At 43.6% G+C, this 22,500-nt stretch overlaps 1 protein-coding gene across 5 annotated transcripts in view; it reads right to left on the bottom strand.

The window, feature by feature from the left end:
• plxnb2a (plexin b2a) overlaps nucleotides 1-22,500 on the bottom strand; it is a 125,410-nt gene that overhangs the window by 37,375 nt on the left and 65,535 nt on the right. For all 5 annotated transcript variants that reach the window (XR_004609000.1, XM_034526874.1, XM_034526877.1 and 2 more), the window contains 3 exons: nucleotides 3,715-4,241; nucleotides 402-731; nucleotides 1-66 (listed from right to left, as the gene is read on the bottom strand). The exon at nucleotides 1-66 is cut by the window's left edge and continues 73 nt beyond it. Coding sequence is in view for 4 of the 5 variants with exons in the window: in XM_034526873.1 (XP_034382764.1) it covers nucleotides 1-66; nucleotides 402-731; nucleotides 3,715-4,241 (923 nt within the window). In the remaining variant the exon portion in view is untranslated. The remainder of the gene's footprint in view (nucleotides 67-401; nucleotides 732-3,714; nucleotides 4,242-22,500) is intronic.

Here is a 22,500-nt window from a genome sequence, read left to right as displayed (position 1 = left end):
TCCGTGCTGGCCCGATTCGGTCATCGTCTGAGCCAAAACCTCCCCTGGTGTCGCTACATAGGCAGCCTGGGTAGTTTCGAGGAGAAGGTAAAATAAAAAGAGCAGAATGTTAGATATTCGCACACAGAAATGTGTATTTAGCTGATGAAACAGAGATGCAGTGAGGGTGGAGACCCCGTAAATTGAAGCCTTTTCAGGTTCAGTAGCATTTTAAATCCAATTTTATACGGTTTCACGCGGGTCAAAGCTGAGGCGTTCTCAAAAAGGTTCACAGCGAAGACAAACTCAAATGTAAAATGTGTTTCTTCTTCCGAGTCACTGCTGCCCTCTCGATGAGAACGCCGACAGCCGATCCCGTGCCTTGCAGAATGCATCATCACCATCATCACCATCATCATCACCTGAGCCTTGTTGTACTTGTTGTTAACGGCGCTGCAGTTGAGCTGCAGCTCGGTGTAGGAGTAATAGCCCTGGTCGTCCTCGCACATCCGGGACACGAAGGTGAAGTTCTTGTTGTCCTGGACCCCGAGCGTCCGCGAGAACAGGAAGTACACGAAGCCGCCGTCCTTGAAGGCGAAGCGGAAGTTGTGGAGGTAGCGCAGGACGAAGGGGTTGGCTTGCACCGCCGAGGCCTCGATGATGCTGTCGAACACCACCCAGTCGCCGTAGTCCTCCAGGATGCGGGTGGAGATGAGCTTGGTGCTGTCGTGGCTGCCGTAGCCTTTGCCGACCTGTTAATAATTTTAATAACTTTATTATTAATAATAATTGTAATAAATTTATTATTAATAATTTTAATAATCATTATATTATTATTAATAATTGTAATAATCATTATATTATTAATAATAATTTTAATAATAACTTTATTCCTAAATAAACAGCCTAAAAGTTTTATGAATATGCTCTTTTAATTAAAAGAATAGGATTTTACAGGGCAAATATTTCCTGACGAAAGAAGACTGTGGTATGTGTAATAACAAGTGTAGTCTTTACGCTGATTTGGGCATTATTAAAAAATTATGGGGAATTATTTAGCTTGTAGTCCAAAAAAACCCTCAAATTTCTCCTAGAATCTAAAATTCACTGTAGGAATTCAGAATGTGGCTAATAAGCATGGCTGGTAAATGTGAATAAAAGGGAGTGCCAATTCAAGCTCTGCCAATGTTCAAGTGCTCTCAGAACCACAACTCCTTGTTTCTATATCTGGTTTGAGACCGGAGACGTGGGACTTGGCTTTGAACCCACTGGCCAGATCACTGACTCCCTGAAGACTTGATTTGACTTGAGGGCGGAAATATTAAGACTCAGGTAAAAGTCAAAGTCAAAACACGGGACTCGAGGCTTCAGGGGGGCCGTAAACATTGGGAGAAACTCAGAGAGATCTCGTAACTCGAGTCGTTGCTTAGGAGGGATGAAGGAAACTTCTCAAAACGTTTACCCCAGTGAGGAGGTGGGATTGTCCTCGTTGGTAGGTATGAAACATTATTTTAAAAAGACGTGCGATTGGTTGATCTAATACAATGGACGTTAATGGGAGTTGAATGGACGTTAATGGGAGTTGAATGGACGTTAATGGGCGTTGAATGGACGTTAATGGGCGTTAAATGGACGTTAATGGGCGTTGAATGGGCGTTCATGGGCGTTGAATGGACGTTAATGGGCGTTGAATGGACGTTCATGGGCATTGAATGGGCGTACATGGGCGTAGAATGGACGTTAATGGGAGTTGAATGGACGTTAATGAGCGTTGAATGGACGTTAATGGGCGTTGAATGGACGTTAATGGGCGTTGAATGGACGTTAATGGGCGTTGAATGGACGTTAATGGGCGTTGAATGGGCGTTCATGGGCGTTGAATGGACGTTAATGGGCGTTGAATGGACGTTCATGGGCGTTGAATGGGCGTACATGGGCGTTGAATGGACGTTAATGGGAGTTGAATGGACGTTAATGAGCGTTGAATGGACGTTAATGGGAGTTGAATGGACGTTAATGAGCGTTGAATGGACGTTAATGGGAGTTGAATGGACGTTAATGGGAGTTGAATGGACGTTAATGGGAGTTGAATGGACGTTAATGAGCGTTGAATGGACGTTAATGGGAGTTGAATGGACGTTAATGGGCGTTGAATGGACGTTAATGGGAGTTGAATGGACGTTAATGGGCGTTGAATGGACGTTAATGGGCATTGAATGGGCGTACATGGGCGTTGAATGGACGTTAATGGGAGTTGAATGGACGTTAATGAGCGTTGAATGGACGTTAATGGGAGTTGAATGGACGTTAATGGGCGTTGAATGGACGTTACTGGGAGTTGAATGGACGTTAATGGGAGTTGAATGGACGTTAATGGGAGTTGAATGGACGTTAATGGGAGTTGAATGGACGTTAATGGGAGTTGAATGGACGTTAATGGGAGTTGAATGGACGTTAATGGGCGTTGAATGGACGTTAATGGGAGTTGAATGGACGTTAATGGGAGTTGAATGGACGTTAATGGGAGTTGAATGGACGTTAATGGGAGTTGAATGGACGTTACTGGGAGTTGAATGGACGTTAATGGGAGTTGAATGGACGTTAATGGGAGTTGAATGGACGTTAATGGGAGTTGAATGGACGTTACTGGGAGTTGAATGGACGTTAATGGGAGTTGAATGGACGTTAATGGGAGTTGAATGGACGTTAATGGGCGTTGAATGGACGTTAATGGGAGTTGAATGGAGTTGAATGGACGTTAATGGACGTTGAATGGACGTTAATGGGAGTTGAATGGACGTTAATGGCCTATGCATTGATGTGAATGGACATTAACTGGCGTTGAATGGCCGTTAATAGGGGTTGAATGGGCATTAATAGGCATTAATGGACGAGAATTGGGCATTAATGGGCGTTAATAGGGGTTGAATGGGCATTACTAGGCGGTGAATGGACATTAATGGATGTTATTGGGCATTAATCGGCGGTGAATGTACATTAATGGGCATAACTGGACGTTAATAGGGGTTGAATTGGCATTACTAGGCGGTGAATGTACATTAATGGGCATTATAAATCTATAAACCAGCAAACACTGTTTATAACACATCATCGGGTGGGAGATGTGCTGCATCTCTAGAGAGATCGACGGCGTACGTTTTTCCCTGAACGATGTAATCTGTGGCGTTTGAGAATATGTCCTCCTTCCTCTTTGTCTTTCCACCATTATTTCCCCGCTGCGCTTTAGAACCTCTTAAGTCTCTTAGAAGTCCTCCTCCCTACGAACTACGACTCCCAGCAGCGCCCCCCCCCCCCCCCCCCGTGGGGGCTCTCTGAAGGGCTAAGGCGCTTTGTGAATAACTTCTATCCTTTCCAGGAATTAAGAGTAGGAAGCTTTATGAAAATGCCTCCAGGTATTTTTTATTTTTGTATTATTATGTGTTGCTAAAAAAAACAAAAAAGGACCCTGGCTGGTTCCCGGGCCAAGACCTCCTCTCTTGTACCTCCGCCTCTCACAGAGCTGGAGGAGGCTAAACCTTTACATGTCATCTGATTTGATTAGAGACGCCATCGAAGAAAAGGGAAAAGGAGAAGACACAACATCACGAAACACGTCGTGTTATGAAATAAAAACAACGAGACATCCCGAGACCGCTCGTTTCCCCCACACGGGCTGCCGATTTATATTTGTATACTTCACATATGTGTGTGAGCATGTGGGTTGAAGCGCCTCACCAGGAAGACAGTGAAGTTGTCTTTGTCCTTGGTGAAGTAGGAGGTCACGCCCACCACGGAGACGCTCTCCTCGGCGCTCGCCACGTACGACTTCTCCCCTTTGGTGTCGCTGAAGTACATCAGCTTGTCCACGCTGCTCAGGTTCCTCAGCGAGCAGATGCCCCGGAAGACGCTACCGCAGACCACCAGCACGTCCTGGGCGTCCGGCACCGGCACCAGCAGCAGCAGCTTGTTGTGGTTGTCGGTGTCGGCGGCTTCCTCGCAGGCGTCCGTGACGGGCGGCGTGCACGCCCGGTTGTCCCTCTTGGGACCCGTCTCGATGCGGGCCTCCACCTCCAGGTCCGGGCTCAGCTGGTAGAGGTAGTTGACGGCGCCGACGTACAGCCGGCCCGAGCGGGGGTCGGTCACCACGTTGTTGATCAGCGTGTTGGAGGGGAACTCCTCGTTTTTACCGTCGGAGGGGGCGGTGCAAATGGTTGCCAGGGCGACGAGGGCAAACTGCCACGCCCACCACCGCTCCATCGTGTCTGGAGGAGAAAACAGAGACGAGGAAGAGATGTTCAGCTTTTAGCTTGTTTGTTGTGTGTGTGTGTGTGTGTGTGTGTGTGTGTGTGTGTGTGTGTGTGTGTGTGTGTGTGTGTGTGTGTGTGTGTGTGTGTGTGTGTGTGTGTGTGTGTGTGTGTGTGTGTGTGTGTGTGTGTGTGTGTGTGAGAGCAGTAGGGCTGCAATTATTATGAATGGGTCTTAATTAGATCATTTTGCATTATTTAAAGACGTGTTTTATACGATTAGATATACGAATAGACTGTTGGTTGGACAAAACAAGACATTTTAGGATCTCCGAGATGGACGTCCGTCAACACAATAAAGACAACAATACACTGAAAAAAAAGGATCCTGCAGCGACTATCTTCGGATTACAGTAAATAACCGTAAAACAGAAATACATAGGGTGAGCTGTAAAAACACAGGGCATTCAAAATCAACTAAATGACTGTTAAAATACATTATAACCAAGTACCTCCCAGGTTAATCTATGCATTAGTTACAATATGAATCAGTTTATTAGTCCTGTTTATTAGCGCCGTCTCTTGACGACACAGTCGTGACAATAAACCGGCGGAGGAGGAGGAGGAGGAAGAGGAGGAGGAAACGGCCTCAAAACTTTAGAGAGTGGCTGAGCCAGATGAGATTAGCGGAAGAGAGCGAGAGACTGAGTGTTGCAATTAGTTTTCTGACACGCTGCGTTTCTCCTTCCATTAGTCTGGATGTGTGTGTTTAATTAACGCCGCACAAACATTCACGCGTTCTGCAACGATATCCGGTCTTCCTTCAACATTTTTTTCTGGGCGAATTGTTAATAATAATAATTTAAAAAATAAAAATGGCAGCGTTGTCGTCTCTGACGTCTGTCGGGTAACCCCCCCAAAAAACGCTTTATTTTACGCGATCCGGCGTGTTTATTGGCCAATCGTTGGCTTTACAGCAGCGGCTATCAGATCGTTCTGATTGGTGGTCGATCAACTGCCCCCCCCCCCCCCCACTGTGCTTTTAACTCCCTCCAAATTGAATTCACTTCAGTTCGCTTCATTGCAGAAAGGATTTATTGGTGTGCAGACTTATCTATGTGCCCACCTGCTCGGTCCAATTCCCTTTGCACAGATACCAGCCGTCAGGTGGTCTCAATGGCTGCAATGCAGAGTTTTACAAACTATTACAGCGCATCAGCACTTCTCACAGGTTTATATCATTTTCATCGTTCGTATTACAACAGATTTATTTTATACACGTTCTAGGTTCACAGCCCTGCATTTAAACGGCTGCACATTATACGTCTATGTGTTTTAATTGCATGATTATTTTTCTTTTCATACGTTACGTAATTAGCGTTATTGGAGTTGCAATACTTTCAGCTTTCTCTGTAATTATTCTTCAAATGACAATAAGTGACACGAATTGTTGCAACAGCATTGCATTCACAAAATAACATAATTTTAGGGGGAAGAAAGACGTTCCTAATCAATAAGTTTACATTTTTAATTGTGTTTTAATGCCGCCAAATTGTGAAAGAAAAACATGCAAAAAAACAAAATATTAAAAAAGATATCTGGTCATTATTGGTTCATTATCATTAAGGAGGCTAAATATCCAGAGAATGTAACCCACAACCCTTGAATATTCACTGAGATCATAGTCATAACCCCCGATAACACCATTAGTATTACGATAAGGACGGAAAGGTCCTGAAAGACACATACACACGTTATACACTACCGTTCAGAAGTTTGGGGTCACCTAGACAATTCCGTGTTTTCCATGAAAACTCACTTTTATTTATCAAATGAGTTTCAAAATGAATAGAAAATATAGTCAAGACATTGACAAGGTTAGCAATAATGATTTTTATTTGAAATATTCATTTTGTTCTTCAAACGTTGCTTTCATCAAAGAATGCTCCATTTGCAGCAGTTTTATAGCTTCTCTCACTAGCATAACTGTTTTCAGCTATGCCAACATAATTGCACAATGGTTTTCAAGGGTTTAAAATAATCAATATATTTTGTAACTGCATTATTAAAAGTTGGTATCTGTGTGTGACGATCGGTTTGATCCGACCTTGCAAAGTGAAGCAAGCACTATTTTTATTAAATTGTACATTTTCTTATTTGGATTCCAGAGTTTTAGAAGGTCAACAGGTCACCTCTTCTTCTTCTCTACCTTTATAAGCTGCAGGAGGTTTGTTCGCTTTTAGTGAGCAACAGTAAACCTCCCGTGAAGGCAGAGGTTTATTTTTAAGAGAAACAATGCAGTAAAAAGTCTAAATTTACATGCATCCCGGACACAGAGCGTCATCATTTGACATATTTGATGCGTTAGAAACGTGTTGGCTTCATTTATTCAGCTTTTTCCATGTGGCGAGAGTTTAACGTTTGCGGTTTGGCATGTTTTTTGGGTTAAACAGAATTTAGGATATATATATACACACACACACACACACACACACACACACAGAGAGAGAACAGCAATGTGTGACTCATTAAAATCCAGAGTGCACACTATGTGAAAGTCTCGCTGACCTCTTTGGAGTGAAGCTGAAACCAGGAATGTCTCCTGGAGCTCCAGCCGGGGGAATAAAGCCCGACTGATTTTCTCTCACTGTCTAACCTCACTAAGCTTTTCTCTTTCTAACTTCTCTTTGTAATTCACATTGTCTCTCCCCCTCCTCTCTCCTTTTCCCTGCCTCTCTTTACATCCTCACTTGCGGGAACAAGTTCAAACCTCCCCAAAAAAATGGTTTCTGACACACGAGATCCGGGCGAGGAACGGATCTCGAACTATGGTCGTGTCTGTCTGCTTGTCTCTCTGACCGGCCGTCTGTCTGCTCGTCTCTCTGACCGGCCGTCTGTCTGCTCGTCTCTCTGACCGGCCGTCTGTCTGTCTGCTCGTCTCTCCGTCCGTCTGTCTGCTCGTCTCTCCGTCCGTCTGTCTGTCTGCTCGTCTCTCCGTCCGTCTGTCTGCTCGTCTCTCCGTCCGTCTGTCTGTCTGCTCGTCTCTCCGTCCGTCTGTCTGTCTGCTCGTCTCTCCGTCTCTCCGTCCGTCTGTCTGTCTGCTCGTCTCTCCGTCCGTCTGTCTGTCTGCTCGTCTCTCCGTCCGTCTGTCTGTCTGCTCGTCTCTCCGTCCGTCTGTCTGTCTGCTCATCTCTCCGACCGGTCGTCTGTCTGCTCGTCTCTGTCTGTCAGTCCAGATGTCTAATATTTTACCGAAAGAAAGATTGAAATACTTTGTGTCCAAAGACGTTGCATTACACTTCACTCCAAACACAAAATATTACGTTTTTAATTGATATATATATATCGGTTAAGGATGAATGAGTGAATGTTGTAGCGTAACATTCACTCATTCATCCTTAACCCGAGTGGATGTCTGCACTGTTTGAAAGTCCAATAACATCTCGTCTTTCTCCAAACTTTGACTTCTTGTTTCTGACTTAAAAGGCTCTGAGTCAGGAAAAAAAGGCCCCGACTTGGCCTCATTTCCATTCATGCCCACCACCGGGCGTCATTAGCCATTCATGACATCGGACTGCAGGAGCATTGAAGCTGATTGGCCGGGCCTGGAGGGGGATATGGCCGCTATGATCGGCGGAGCCCAGGGGAAATTGAGTTCTTATTGGTGGTAATGAAGAGGCCTGAAGGAAAGCATGGCTGAGACAAAGTAAGCATAAAACTAAAAGAGGATAGTGCGCACGCCCACACACACCACACAACACACACACACACACACAATCTCTGCTACCAGTCCACAAAGCATTACGCACTAATGTAGAGACTAACAGAGAGAGAAGAACCAGGTGTCCAAAATAGAGATGTAAAAAAAATCTAGAAGAACATGCGTGTATACCACGTTGTCTCGTCTATAGTTTTGTCCAACCAACAGATTTGTTTTGTGTATAAAATTGTTTAAAAAAATTAAAATGTGCCGTTTTATCCAATCAATAACCCCAATAATAGTTGTTTTTTTAATCAACTAAATTCACAATCACAGAAAACTGCAACGAAAAAGCACATTAGAAACATTTGAGAAGCTGGAATCGACTGAACCTGAATAATTCATTTTTTTGGGATTCAAATCTGTTGATTTAATTGAATTAAATCCAATGACTCAACGACACCAAACTGTTTCTCTCCTTTTCAAACGATTTAGAGCTTCGAATCTGCTCGTAACGTCTTCCAAAATCAAATTTAGACTCAACACAGAGCCGCAGTCGGAAAGAAAATGAAGGCAGCATGAAGAAAAAGGACACCAGGAAGTCATTTGTTTGGAGCGGAGTAAACCTGAGAGGATGCATATTATTACACTGCTAAGCCGGTATTAATCTAAAAGTGCACATTATTACACAATAAGACCCCTCTAACAGGTCGACCTTTGAGAAGAGGATTAGTCTGATGATAGCAGGTCTGTGAGGCCAGCCGTTATTAAGCAGACCGAGTGCTTTTATACCCACACAATGTATAGTCTGTATAGTACCACTGGGTAACGTCGCAGCACAGCAATGACACAGCGAGCAGAAACAAACACAAAGACACAGAGGACCGACTGTGTGGACAAAGATACACTGACTAGTGAATACAGGAACTTTCTACCCAGTTCACCACTAAACAACACTGACACAAGACGAAGAAGAAGAAGCTTGTGTTACCAATTACAAGCCATAAAATGACAGCGTCGTACAATGTTTCCCTCATTAGTTTACTTTATAAAAGCATCGGCAGGGAGCGCCCTCCATTCAAAACTGTGCTGGTTTATTTTTAGAGACACTAGCAGCGATGGCCCCAAACTAAAGTCTGTAAACACCACTTTTCAAAAGGTTATTTGACTAATACAAAAGAAAATGATGATGATTGTTAGTTGAAAGGAAGTGAGGCGGAGGGACTGTTAGACCCAGCGGTCACCAGCCCATTGTTCTGTACAACTTGACCAGTTCTCAATATCAAAGCCCGAGACCAAGACAATCCGAAGTCCAACAAGGCAAAGAGACCAAAACAATCCCTATTCTAAATAAGGTAAAGAGACCAAGACAATCCGGAGTCCAATAAGGCAAAGAGACCAAAACAATCCCTGTTCTAATAAGGTAAAGAGACCAAGACAATCCGGAGTCCAATAAGGCAAAGAGACCAAAACAATCCCTGTTATAATAAGGTAAAGAGACCAAGACAATCCGAAGTCCAATAAGGCAAAGAGACCAAAACAATCCCTGTTCTAATAAGGTAAAGAGACCAAAACAATCCCTATTCTAATAAGGTAAAGAGACTAAGACAATCCAGAGTCCAATAAGGCAAAGAGACCAAGACAATCCGAAGTCCAATAAGGCAAAGAGACCAAGACAATCCGGAGTCCAATAAGGTAAAGAGACCAAGACAATCCGGAGTCCAATAAAATAAAGAGACCAAGACAATCCCGAGTCCAACAAGGTAAAGAGACCAAGACAATCCGGAGTCCAATAAGGTAAAGAGACCAAGACAATCTGGAGTCCAATAAGGTAAAGAGACCAAGACAATCCCGAGTCCAACAAGGTAAAGAGACCAAGACAATCCGGAGTCCAATAAGGTAAAGAGACCAAGACAATCCCGAGTCCAATAAGGTAAAGAGACCAAGACAATCCCGAGTCCAATAAGGTAAAGAGACCAAGACAATCCCGAGTCCAACAAGGTACGACACAAAGACTTATGCAAGACTTCAAAAAACTTGAGTACAAAAGCCCTGAATTAAAGATTAAAAACACCTTCAGATCAAACATTACATTCGACTGATGGTACGGATATAAAAATACCAAACCAATCTCTGTAGATTTTAAACTTTATTCATAATTTTCCAAACGGCTCATTGATTTCCATTCATTTTCAGCTGAAATGAGTCAATAAATCAAATGAGTCACTTGGCAGAAAATGATTTGGCAACTTTGAAAAGAATGAACTAAGTATCATTGGTGGTTTGGACAGTCAAGCAAACTAATCACGGATCAAAAGAGTAATTGAATTCGTCAAAAGCAGCGAACACAGATATTACCTTTGTTTGAAAAAGCAGAAAACATCCGATTAGTTTTATTTTACATTTCTTTTTTAACAGTGATAAACCCCAAAAACAAAAAGTTTTGACAAAAATGAATGCGACGAACTGCTCCCCCGAGATGGATTACCACGAGAAAGTGCTAATTTATTTGTCTCGGCACCCAGAAACGAAATCCGCCAACTGCCTGGTGAAGGAATGGAAATCAATCTTCTTAAACAAATATGACTTTACATATTTTACAACTTTACACTTTACAACGCCTTGTAAAGTCGTCCCGCTATAGAAAAAGGTAAAGAGAGAAGCAAAGAGACGGAGACATGATCCCATTTCATGGCGGTAAACTCACGCACTGATTAATTCTGTGTTATGCAAATGTAATTTAGTGGCCGTGTCCTCTGCGTTGGGAGTGAGCGCTTAACAGCCGCTCTCTCTCCCGGTGCACCTCCAATTAACCCGACGATGACACTCGCTGATGAGCCCGAGTGTGTCCTTGTGTGTTTGTGTCATCCCTGCATACCGACACACTCCCGCATTAATTATCTTTCGTACCCGGGCGGCGTTTCCAGCATCTTTAAAAAAAAAAAAGATGAAGAAGAAATTATATTTAAAAAAAGAAAGAAACCTGACGACAGTGCTTTGCTTTGTCGAGAGTTTCTGCCGAAGCAATTAAAGGATGTGGGGGACTCGTTCAGTCGGCGGCTCTCTACCCGTTTGCCGAAATCCGGCTCACGTGGGGATAAACTGTCAGAGCATCGCAGACGGCTCAAAGACACTCATTTTTAAGTCTTTAAGATGTCGGGATTGACGGGTTTTTTTCTTCTTTCTTTTCTGTCGCCTTAACCGGCTCCAGATCCGGCTGATGACGGTTCTAAAAAAAAAAAAAAAAAAAAAGGCAGACTGAACACAGGGAGACAAATAAATAAATAAATCAACAGATCAAAACCCTGGCAGGTGTTCCGTCTTTAAATAACTCCCTGCTGTTTGGATTCAGGTACTGTTATGCAACCCAGAGAGTAATAAAGGCTTTATTTCTAAATGAAACCAAAACCAACTTCGCCACTCAAGAAGTCAATCTTGAAGAAAAGGGTCAGATATATGTTTTAATATTTATTTATTTTTAAAAGGAGGTGATTGAAACAAACACTTTTCCGGGTTGCGATGCTATGTGACTTTAAAAGGGAACCTATAATAAATATCAAAGCCACCAGACAACAGTCATCTTACTTCGATGTCTGACGTAAAGGAAACGGGTTTCATTCAAACGTGACAGAAACAAAATGAAATTCATCGAAAACGTATTTTTTCAATGTTTTAGTAAAAATAAAAACCTTCATTCAGAGTTATATGTGGAAGAAACTATTGTTGTCTCCTTAAAGCCACCGGACTCCATTGATCGTTGTTGAAAAACACGCGTTATTCAAACTAGACAAACTCATAAAAGTATTTCCCGTTACCCAAAGTCACCGCTGTGCCCGTTACCCGAAATCACCGCTGATCCCGTTACCCGAAGTCACCGCTGAGCCCGTTACCCGAAGTCACCGCTGAGCCCGTTACCCGAAGTCACCGCTGAGCCCGTTACCCGAAGTCACCGCTGTGCCCGTTACCCGAAGTCACCGCTGTGCCCGTTACCCGAAGTCACCGCTGAGCCCGTTACCCGAAGTCACCGCTGTGCCCGTTACCCGAAGTCACCGCTGAGCCCGTTACCCGAAGTCACCGCTGAGCCCGTTACCCGAAGTCACCGCTGAGCCCGTTACCCGAAGTCACCGCTGTGCCCGTTACCCGAAGTCACCGCTGAGCCCGTTACCCGAAGTCACCGCTGAGCCCGTTACCCGAAGTCACCGCTGTGCCCGTTACCCGAAGTCACCGCTGAGCCCGTTACCCGAAGTCACCGCTGAGCCCGTTACCCAAAGTCACCGCTGTGCCCGTTACCCGAAGTCACCGCTGAGCCCGTTACCCGAAGTCACCGCTGAGCCCGTTACCCGAAGTCACCGCTGTGCCCGTTACCCGAAGTCACCACTGAGCCCGTTACCCGAAGTCACCACTGTGCCCGTTACCCGAAGTCACCGCGTTACGAGTGGATTCAAACAACGCGCTGCTAATTGCCACGAGAGGAAAATATATCTCTTTAATAGCCTGACTTCCTGAATGGAAATTAAAAAATAGTGCGCGATATCATCTTTTTGAAAGAAAACCTTGGAGGTATTTCGAGAGAGAGAGAATTGGATTATAAAAATCAGTCTGAGGCGCAGATTATATGCGGAGAATTAAGAGGAAAAAAAACAAATATGAAGTTAAGCTGCTCCATCGATGCATTAAAGGTGAAATATGTTTAACACGGAGCGTTACGTCTGCACGGCTTCTCCTCACACCTCCGACTCGCCTCCAGAGGGAGCAAACCGAATGCAAAAGCACCTCATTAAAGAACCCGCTACTCTCCAGTCGGATCAAGGCCAACGTGTGCGTTTTCTGCTCACGCATGTGAACATGTATTATTAAAAAAAGTTTCCACAATTTTTCCCAGTTCTTTTGAACTTCCTGCTGCACGGCGCTAACCTTTATACATATAAATATACAGAGGAAGGAGAGAGAGAGAGAGGCAGTCATCCCAGCTCTCAATTAACAACAAGGCAGGCTGTGTTTCAGTGTGTGTGTGTGTACAATATGTGTGTGTGTGTGAGAAAGAAAAAGGACGGAAAAGAGGGAGAAATGGTACTTAGCAGCCAGAAGACAGAGATAAAGCCTTCATTCCTGCTCAGATTAAAGGATTTAGAGCAAGAAGCCTTATTACAGAGAGAGAGCCCCCCCCCCCCCCCGTTCAGGGCTGATTAAAGCACAGATAACTCACACACACACACACACACACACACACACACACACACACACACACACACACACACACACACACACACACACACACACACACACACACACACACACACACACACACACACACACACACACACACACACACACACACACACACACACACACACTTTGAACCTGTTGGACAACCGGCCTTCTTGTGCACGATGCTCGACCCTCACTTATAAAGTATTTTAAGTGTGTGTGTTGACGATTCTTTTCTGTACACGCCTGGTAAATGTCAGGCTGCACATACGAGTGATTTCTTTTTTTTAAAGACGCTTCATCGACAAAAAAATGACCCGTTTTGTGAATCAAATGACTCTTTCGCTAAGTCCCGCCCCTCAAAACGCAGACTGGCCAATCCGACGACTGTTTCATTGAACTTTTGTGGCGTATGCGAAAGTTTTAAATGTCTCATTATTTAGCCCACGTTTATTGATACAAATGGGCTGGACAAAATAATAGAAACAGTCAGTTTTTTTTCTTGTGGACATAATAAACTGATTTAATATACAGAGTTTTAATAGAAATATAAAGCTGGTTATTGTAGTTTTTAACAGACAAACAAACAGGAGGAACTTATGCATTTATTGGGGACTTTCTTTCTATTTTCAGAAGTGGAATAATTCACATTTGCTGCAGCAGCAGGATTGATGGATTTGGGCTTAAGAGTGTAAATAAAATCTTCCACGTCATGACACACCGTTAAAAACACGGCGTTGTCATCCTGTTCAGTCCAAACGAAGCTCGGGGGGGGAAGCTGTGCTGCAGTTCAACTAGAAACTCTCAAAGCAGCTTTTCCCAACACACTGCGGCCTTTATGCTCGACTCCAAACAGCTGATCACGTCGCGCTGTTTTACTTTTTTCCTGCGTGAGTTTTTCTATTTCCGGCCTTAATTCACATCGAGCACCGACACGAGCCGACGAGAGACGAGACGTCGCATTTGGATTATAATTTTTTTCTTCTACAGCTCACTGTTTACAGTTTGTACTTTTGGCTTGAAACTGAGGCGCCGCTCCAGATTTGTCTTTTTTTTTCTGGAAGAATTTTCAGGGAAAACATTCTTTATTTTTATTAAACAAACAGACGTGGATTCAAACCCGGCAGACTGTCACACCTGACTTCAGAAAAGTGAGAGCTTAGGGACTCGGCTGGTGCTGCAGAAACACTGCTGTCTTTTGCCCACAGGGGGCGCCAGAATCCACACACACACAAATGAAAAGTTCCTTGTAGTAGCTTTAATAATACGAGTCATGAATAAATCATTACATATTGTAACTGCAACGTGGACAGTATCAAAACATCAGAAAGCGGTTTTCTGATCTTTCGAGGCTTTCAAGTTTGGTGTTATAGTCGTCGCTATCTTGGCTTTTTGTAACCGGTAAACAGGAAGTGACGTATACGTCTCTGATGTCGACCTGTCAATCACCTTGTAGCCCCGCCCCTAAAGCATACCCTGCTTTATGGTCTGTTTGACTCTAAATGACCATAAATTACTAAATGAACATCACGCTGTATTGAAGAAGACTTGAAACTAGAGATTGAGACCAAAAACTAATGTTTACAATGTTTACTGAGGGAATACATCAAGAGAAGTAGAGTCATTTATATAGACTTCTATACAACCAGAGGAGTCGCCCCCTGGTGGTCAGGAGAGAGAATGCAGCTTTAACACATGAAGCATAGACTTCTATACAACCAGAGGAGTCGTCCCCTGGTGGTCAGGAGAAAGAATGCAGCTTTAACACATGAAGCATTGACTTCTATACAACCAGAGGAGTCGCCCCCTGGTGGTCAGGAGAGAGAATGCAGCTTTAACACATGAAGCATAGACTTCTATACAACCAGAGGAGTCACCCCCTGGTGGTCAGGAGAGAGAATGCAGCTTTAACACATGGAGCATAGACTTCTATACAACCAGAGGAGTCACCCTCTGGTGGTCAGTAGAGAGAATGCAGCTTTAACACATGAAGCATATACTTCTATACAACCATAGGAGTCGCCCCCTAGTGGTCAGTAGAGAGAATGCAGCTTTAACACATGAAGCATAGACTTCTATACAACCAGAGGAGTCGCCCCCTGGTGATCAGGAGAGAGAATGCAGCTTTAACACATGAAGCATAGACTTCTATACAACCAGAGGAGTCGCCCCCTGGTGGTCAGGAGAGATAATGCAGCTTTAACACATGACGCATAGACTTCTATACAACCAGAGGAGTCGCCCCCTGGTGGTCAGTAGAGAGAATGCAGCTGAAACACATGAAACAGACTATATTTGGTCGTAGTTATCGTTGAAGTTTTTGTTTTCCCAGAAGAGAAAAAGTTGATATTTTCTCACACGCCGAGTTGTCCAAACAACAAGCGATTAATTTAACGGTTGCGTCCAACGTCGCCGAGCTCAAGCTGAGATGAAGAAAAACCGTCTGTGAAGACTCGAGAACCCGCCGGTGTTTCATCTTACAAACTGTACATAATAAAGTCTGGCGTCTCGCTCAAGGCTAACACACACCTTCATTCAGCGTGTGTGTGTGTGTGTGAGTGTGAACAGAAAAGTGAGTGGAGACGTCAACAAAGAGGTAGAGAACAACTCGCATATCAATGTGTATTTATGAGCCAGTGGGAGATAAAAGGAGAAGGAATGAAGAGTCAGAGATTTAAGACCTGAGAGGTGCATTCTGGGACGCGGTGGCGGAAACTAAGCCCTAATGAAAACTAGCATCGAAAGACTTTCTACTTTCTAACGAGCTACAGACGAGACATCTTACGCTCCTTTAAATCCTATTTTTGATATTAACATGGAATCAAACAGACACCCACACCACGCCGCTGGAGACCCGGGACGTGTTGCTGGACCCGCTGGGGGGAAGGGGGGCACGGGAGAACCAGAACCAGGACTGAGAGGGGACTGCTGCAGTAAAATGAGGTTTTCTAAAGGGACCCTGGTGCTCAGAGACACTACCACTTTAGTCCACAGGGGGCACCAGAACCAACACTACCACAGTCCACAGGGGGCGTCAGAACCAACACTACCACTTTAGTCCACAGGGGGCACCAGAACCAACACTACCACAGTCCACAGGGGGCGTCAGAACCAACACTACCACTTTAGTCCACAGGGGGCACCAGAACCAACACTACCACTTTAGTCCACAGGGGGCACCAGAACCAACACTACCACTTTAGTCCACAGGGGGCACCAGAACCAACACTACCACTTTAGTCCACAGGGGGCACCAGAACCAACGCTACCACTTTAGTCCACAGGGGGCACCAGAACCAACACTACCACAGTCCACAGGGGGCGTCAGAACCAACACTACCACTTTAGTCCACAGGGGGCACCAGAACCAACACCATCACTTTAGTCCACAGGGGGCACCAGAACCAACACTACCACTTTAGTCCACAGGGGGCACCAGAACCAACACTACCACTTTAGTCCACAGGGGGCACCAGAACCAACACTACCACTTTTGTCCACAGGGGGCACCAGAACCAACGCTACCACTTTAGTCCACAGGGGGCACCAGAACCAACACTACCACAGTCCACAGGGGGCGTCAGAACCAACACTACCACTTTAGTCCACAGGGGGCACCAGAACCAACACTACCACTTTAGTCCACAGGGGGCACCAGAACCAACACTACCACTTTAGTCCACAGGGGGTGTCAGAACCAACATGTCATTACTTCATTGTACTAGCTTTAATAATACAAGACATAAATGCATCCTTACGTGCTTTAACTGCACCGTTGACTTATAATATTTTTAATGTTCATTACATTTTTTTTCCAGATTAAAATGCTCTAAAAGATTTGAGTACTAACTTCTAGATGTTTTCCGTCTTGCTGACAATGAGCAGTTTCCTGATACTGCAGCAGAAATAATCCAGGTATGATAACACACACACCACATGCCCACACACACACACACCACATGCCCACACACACACACACACCACATGCCCACACACACACACACCACATGCCCACACACACACACACCACATGCCCACACACACACACACACACACACCACATGCCCATACACACACACACACACTGCCTTTGTACTGAGGGAAACCAGCAGGGCTTTGATATCCACATAATAGGACGAGTGTGTTGTTTGTTAAAACTATTGGGGTCAATGGGGAGTTCGCTGAGCAACAATAGGAACTGAAGGTAGGAAGACACACGCACACACACACACACACACACACACACACACGCACGCACAAAGAAAAAGTGTGACCCTGGTTTAGAGCCGTTGAAATTAGAGGATTACTGGGTATTAAAAGTTTTCCACTCTCTTTCTCTCATCCCCACACACACACATACCTGTACAGTCAGCTGAAACATGCACACACACATCCACACACACATCCACACACACCACACACAATGAGTGTGTCTGACCCAGTTCATTATATGAGGCTGTTAGCAGGGAAATCTGCATTATTAATATGCAGTGTGAATTTAGAGGGTATTACCAGCTAAATGGTACTCTGCCACACTGTGTGTGTGTGTGCGTGTGTGTGTGTGATTTCCATATTTGTACCCATAACAGCAGAGAGAAAGAGTGTGTTTCACATTTTACAAAAAGCCTCTCAGCGAAAAACAAGCAAACAAAATGCTGAAGCAGCCTGGAGGTTGTGTAACAGTGTGTAGTGTGTGTGTGTGTGTCTGTACATCAGTGTTGTTCATGTGTGTAAAGCAGCAATAGAGGTTGTTGTGGTATCAGCCAGTGACAGCCAGCTGCTGCAGAGCGATAGAGAGACCTTTAGTTTTCATGTCTCTCTCTCAGCCCTGAAGGCGTGTGTGTGTGTGTGTGTGTGTGTGTGTGTGTGTGTGTGTGTGCTGTATAAACAGCTCGGAGGAAACAAATACAGCAACACTGAACAACAGCCAGAACATTCAACACACACACACACACACACACACACACACACACAGTTTATATGATACCTTGGTCAATTTCCACTTGTTACAAACAAACAGACTTTTCAAAATAAAATACGGTCTTCGCAGGAAACTACTTTAAAGTTTAGGATGTAAAACTACTTGGTCATCTTTAGGTAACAAAAAGACTTCGTTAGGTTGAGGGAAAGATCGTGAAATACATAAAGATCGTGAAATACTTAAAGATCGTGAAATGATCGTGAAATACATAAAGATCGTGAAATCATTTGTTACGTTTAGGCAAATATCGTGGTTTGGGTTCAAATGCTAAATAAATGGATTAAATTCTCGTTACGGAGCACAAACATCGTTCTCCTGGAGGAGAAAGGCCCCCAGTCAGGTTGTACCTGGCCCGTGTCAAACCAGGTGAGAGGACCCCGGGAGTCCGTTTCAGGTGCACATGAGACCAGCTGAAGCAGCTCAGAGGAGGTGCAGCTCCTCAAAGAGAAGTCTGGTCCCGGTGATACGAGAGGAGACGCCAATTACAGAGAGGTCCGACGCCGGCTCGCCAGGTAGCACTTTTCTATATTATAGCCATGAGCACGTGTGTGTGTGTGTGTGTGTGTGTGTGTGTGTGTGTGTGTGTGTGTGTTCCATCCAGCCTGTGCTATCTGACGGGCAGATTGTGATTTTCTTGCTGAGCAGGGCTAATCTCCTGTTACAATACGAGGCTGCTGATTACACCACTGGGAACGAGTGTGTGTGTGTGTGTGTGTGTGTGTGTGTGTGTGTGTGTGTGTGTGCGCTGAGAGGAAACGAGACACACTGTTGTTGGGCGAACAAATGTGATCGCCAGCACCCGTGTTGATGATGACGATGATGATGATGATGACATCATACATAGCAAGTAGCAGAATGTCTTTCCCCGTATTCAGATCCGTTACTTCAGTAAAAGTACTAATACCTCACTGTAGAAACACAACAAGTATTTAGAGTAGAAGTAGAAAGTGACATGAAAAGTGCAGTAAAAGTACTTCAGATGAATACTTGAGTATTCGGTGTTTTCCACTTTTTGACCTCCGTGTGATTTAGAGGTTTAAATGTCTGGACTGACATTTGGAAGACGCTCCATTGGAGCCGATTTACAATCAATTAATCTGCAGATTATTCTCCTGATTAAAGAAAATCTTTGTGGCCTCGCGAGGACAGTCTGACATCCAATCTGTTATTCCTCCTCTCAGAGCACTTCAATGCTCCTTCGATTGACTTGTTATGTGTACACACACACACACACACACACACACACACACACACACAGCGAAGACCTTTCATTCGTTGGCGAGTTAAGAGGAGAGAGGAAGACGAGCTGGGAGCGAAGGAGGACAAAAGGAGGAGAGGGTCAGCGTCGTTTTCCTCCTTTCGCTTTGAAGCCTTCGGCCTCCGGGGGTCAGAGAGAGTCCCCGACATGAAAGGGAGGAAGCGAGGAAAGGAAGGAAGGTGACAAATGGCTGGGAGGACGGTGACCGCTGTGGAGGAAGCTGCAGAACCCTCAGAGGAGGCAGGCAGCACAAAATATGCATAAAGAAATATGAATTAAATATGAACCAACGTGGGATTTTTTTGAGTCTCGGGAAGGTTGTGCATAGAGAGCTGCAATGAACAAAACAAAAAGGATTCAATGTGGCCGCCGCCCCGTGTGGTTGACACACTCAAACACATCCATGCAGAACGCCTCCCGGCTCTCAAGTACTTAAGAGAGACATTTTAACAGGAAGTCGCCCAAGTTTTCTCTCGGCTGAGGTTTTATTGACATTTAAACCTTTATGTCGAGCCACTTAAGAGCAGCAGGAATAAACTGCGGACACGTCATTGACAAACTGTTCTTCCAGCATTTTGTACCGACAAAGAAAACGGCAGCAAGTGTCGATTTCCACTCGTTCCACCCGTCTGTCTTCACAGGAAACCACTGGGTGAGGTTGAGGAGAAGATCGTGGTTTGGGTTTAAAGAACCACTGAAGTGCCGTTATTTACGCGGTGGTGAGCGAGACACGTGAGCATATTCACGATTATCCCAATAATGTAATGCAAGTCCAGCATTGTCTCTCTTTTTGCTCCGTGTTTGGTCTCCAACTCCTGATATCTGCCTCTAGCTGTGTCTGTCTGCAGCTGAGCAGGAAGTGGACGTGCTATTTTACAGCTTTTCTCCACTAAAAACAGCCGACTGGTGCGATAACGTTGGCAGTGGTTAACATTAATATGGACGCAGTTTTAAACGTGTGTTTGATGTTGCAGTTAAAGTTGCAACAGTTTCAGTTTTAAACATGTGGTTAAAGTTTCAGTTTTAAACACACGGTTAATGTTGCAGTTAAAGTTGCAACAGTTGCAGGTTTAAACATGTGGTTAAAGTTGCAGTTAAAGTTGCAACAGTTGCAGGTTTAAACATGTGGTTAAAGTTGCAACAGTTGCAGGTTTAAACATGTGGTTAAAGTTGCAGTTAAAGTTGCAGTTAAAGTTGCAACAGTTTCAGTTTTAAACATGTGATTAAAGTTTCAGTTTTAAACACACGGTTAATGTTGCAGTTAAAGTTGCAACAGTTTCAGTTTTAAACATGTGATTAAAGTTTCAGTTTTAAACACACTGTTAATGTTGCAGTTAAAGTTGCAACAGTTGCAGGTTTAAACATGTGGTTAAAGTTGCAGTTAAAGTTGCAACAGTTGCAGGTTTAAACATGTGGTTAAAGTTGCAGTTAAAGTTGCAGTTAAAGTTGCAACAGTTTCAGTTTTAAACATGTGATTAAAGTTTCAGTTTTAAACACACGGTTAATGTTGCAGTTAAAGTTGCAACAGTTTCAGTTTTAAACATGTGGTTAAAGTTTCAGTTTTAAACACACGGTTAATGTTGCAGTTAAAGTTGCAACAGTTGCAGGTTTAAACATGTGGTTAAAGTTGCAGTTAAAGTTGCAACAGTTGCAGGTTTAAACATGTGGTTAAAGTTGCAGTTAAAGTTGCAACAGTTGCAGGTTTAAACATGTGGTTAAAGTTGCAGTTAAAGTTGCAACAGTTTCAGTTTTAAACATGTGGTTAAAGTTGCAGTTAAAGTTGCAACAGTTGCAGTTTTAAACACGCGGTTAACGTTGTGAATTCCAACAAAAACTACTTAGTTAGGTTTAAGAAAAGATTTGTTTATGTTTCAGCTTGTTTGTAACGTAAATTACAAGTCAAAGTAATTTAGCCATCAGCTGACTTTTGGTGTCCTGAGTGACAGTCCAGGGTTGATTTAACCCCGCCCTCCCTCAGCCAACTCTCACTCTGTGTACCATGTCACCTGACTCCCTGGTGTCTAATATTGATTGATTATAGAACACACAACGTGACATAACCTTGTGTGGTTAAACCAAGCAGAACAAAAACATAATGTGCGCGAAATTAAATGTTAAGTTGACATTAATTCATTTAATTTAATTAATTAATTAATCATTAATTAACATCGAGTTGCCGTTGAAGACATTCACTCCTGAGTTTATTTCACCACATTTAAATCTGCATTATGTATCGCGAGTTGCCACAGCAACAAAAACAGAGGAAGCCGAGAGAAGCATCTCTTTAATAAGCAAAGGAGTCAAAAGTTGCATTATTGAGAAGATTTCCATTGGAATAGAGATAAGCGCCGCGGGGTCTTTTAATAAAGTTTCTCCTTCATTTCTCCTCTACAACTTGGCAAGCGATAACAGCTGGATATTAGTTTCCTGCTGAGGAAATATATATATATATATATATATATATATATATATATATATATATATATTCTTACTGCTTTGTTATCTAACTATTATCTCATGTAATGTCTCACACAGGAACAAACTAATTTCTCTCAAACTGAAATGCAGCAGGAGGAATTTAATCTACCGGCTGCTCTGAACCTTAGAAATTAGAATAGTAAAAAAAAAAAAAGGAAATTTGCTTATGACATTTATATTTGATTGTAAAAGTCTATGAACGTCACTTTCATTAATTGAACATTTTATTTTTTGTGTAGTTTCATGAAAGTAAAGTAAAGGTTTACTTGTGTTTTGTTCTAACACATTAGACTAATTAAATATTAGAATGTGGAACTGGACTAAGACACACAGACAAACGGGGAAAAGACAAAGTCGAGCCCGACTTCATTAAACTGAACTTGACGTCCATGTTTGTGTGATTGAAACAACCAATCAATAAACGACTATCAGCACTAATATCTACAAATATCCTTCGTCTCGTTCCGCTTTTACAGGAAATGGATGAAATAAATCTTTCACACAAAGCTTCTGTAAAACGAAAGCTCACAAACTCGGGTTTTGATTCATGAAGAAGAGCGACCGGAAAAATATGAAATCTATAACGTAATTATGAAAAACACTACAGGGCTTTAAATAACGCGGCGTGTATTGACTTTTTTGTGTGTGTGTG

Source organism: Cyclopterus lumpus, chromosome 23, assembly GCF_009769545.1.
Source record: "Cyclopterus lumpus isolate fCycLum1 chromosome 23, fCycLum1.pri, whole genome shotgun sequence".
In the NCBI taxonomy this organism is placed as follows: Eukaryota; Metazoa; Chordata; class Actinopteri; order Perciformes; family Cyclopteridae; genus Cyclopterus; species Cyclopterus lumpus.
The sequence above is the reverse complement of the archived record's forward strand: the minus strand, read 5'-3'. Positions and strand labels throughout refer to the sequence as shown.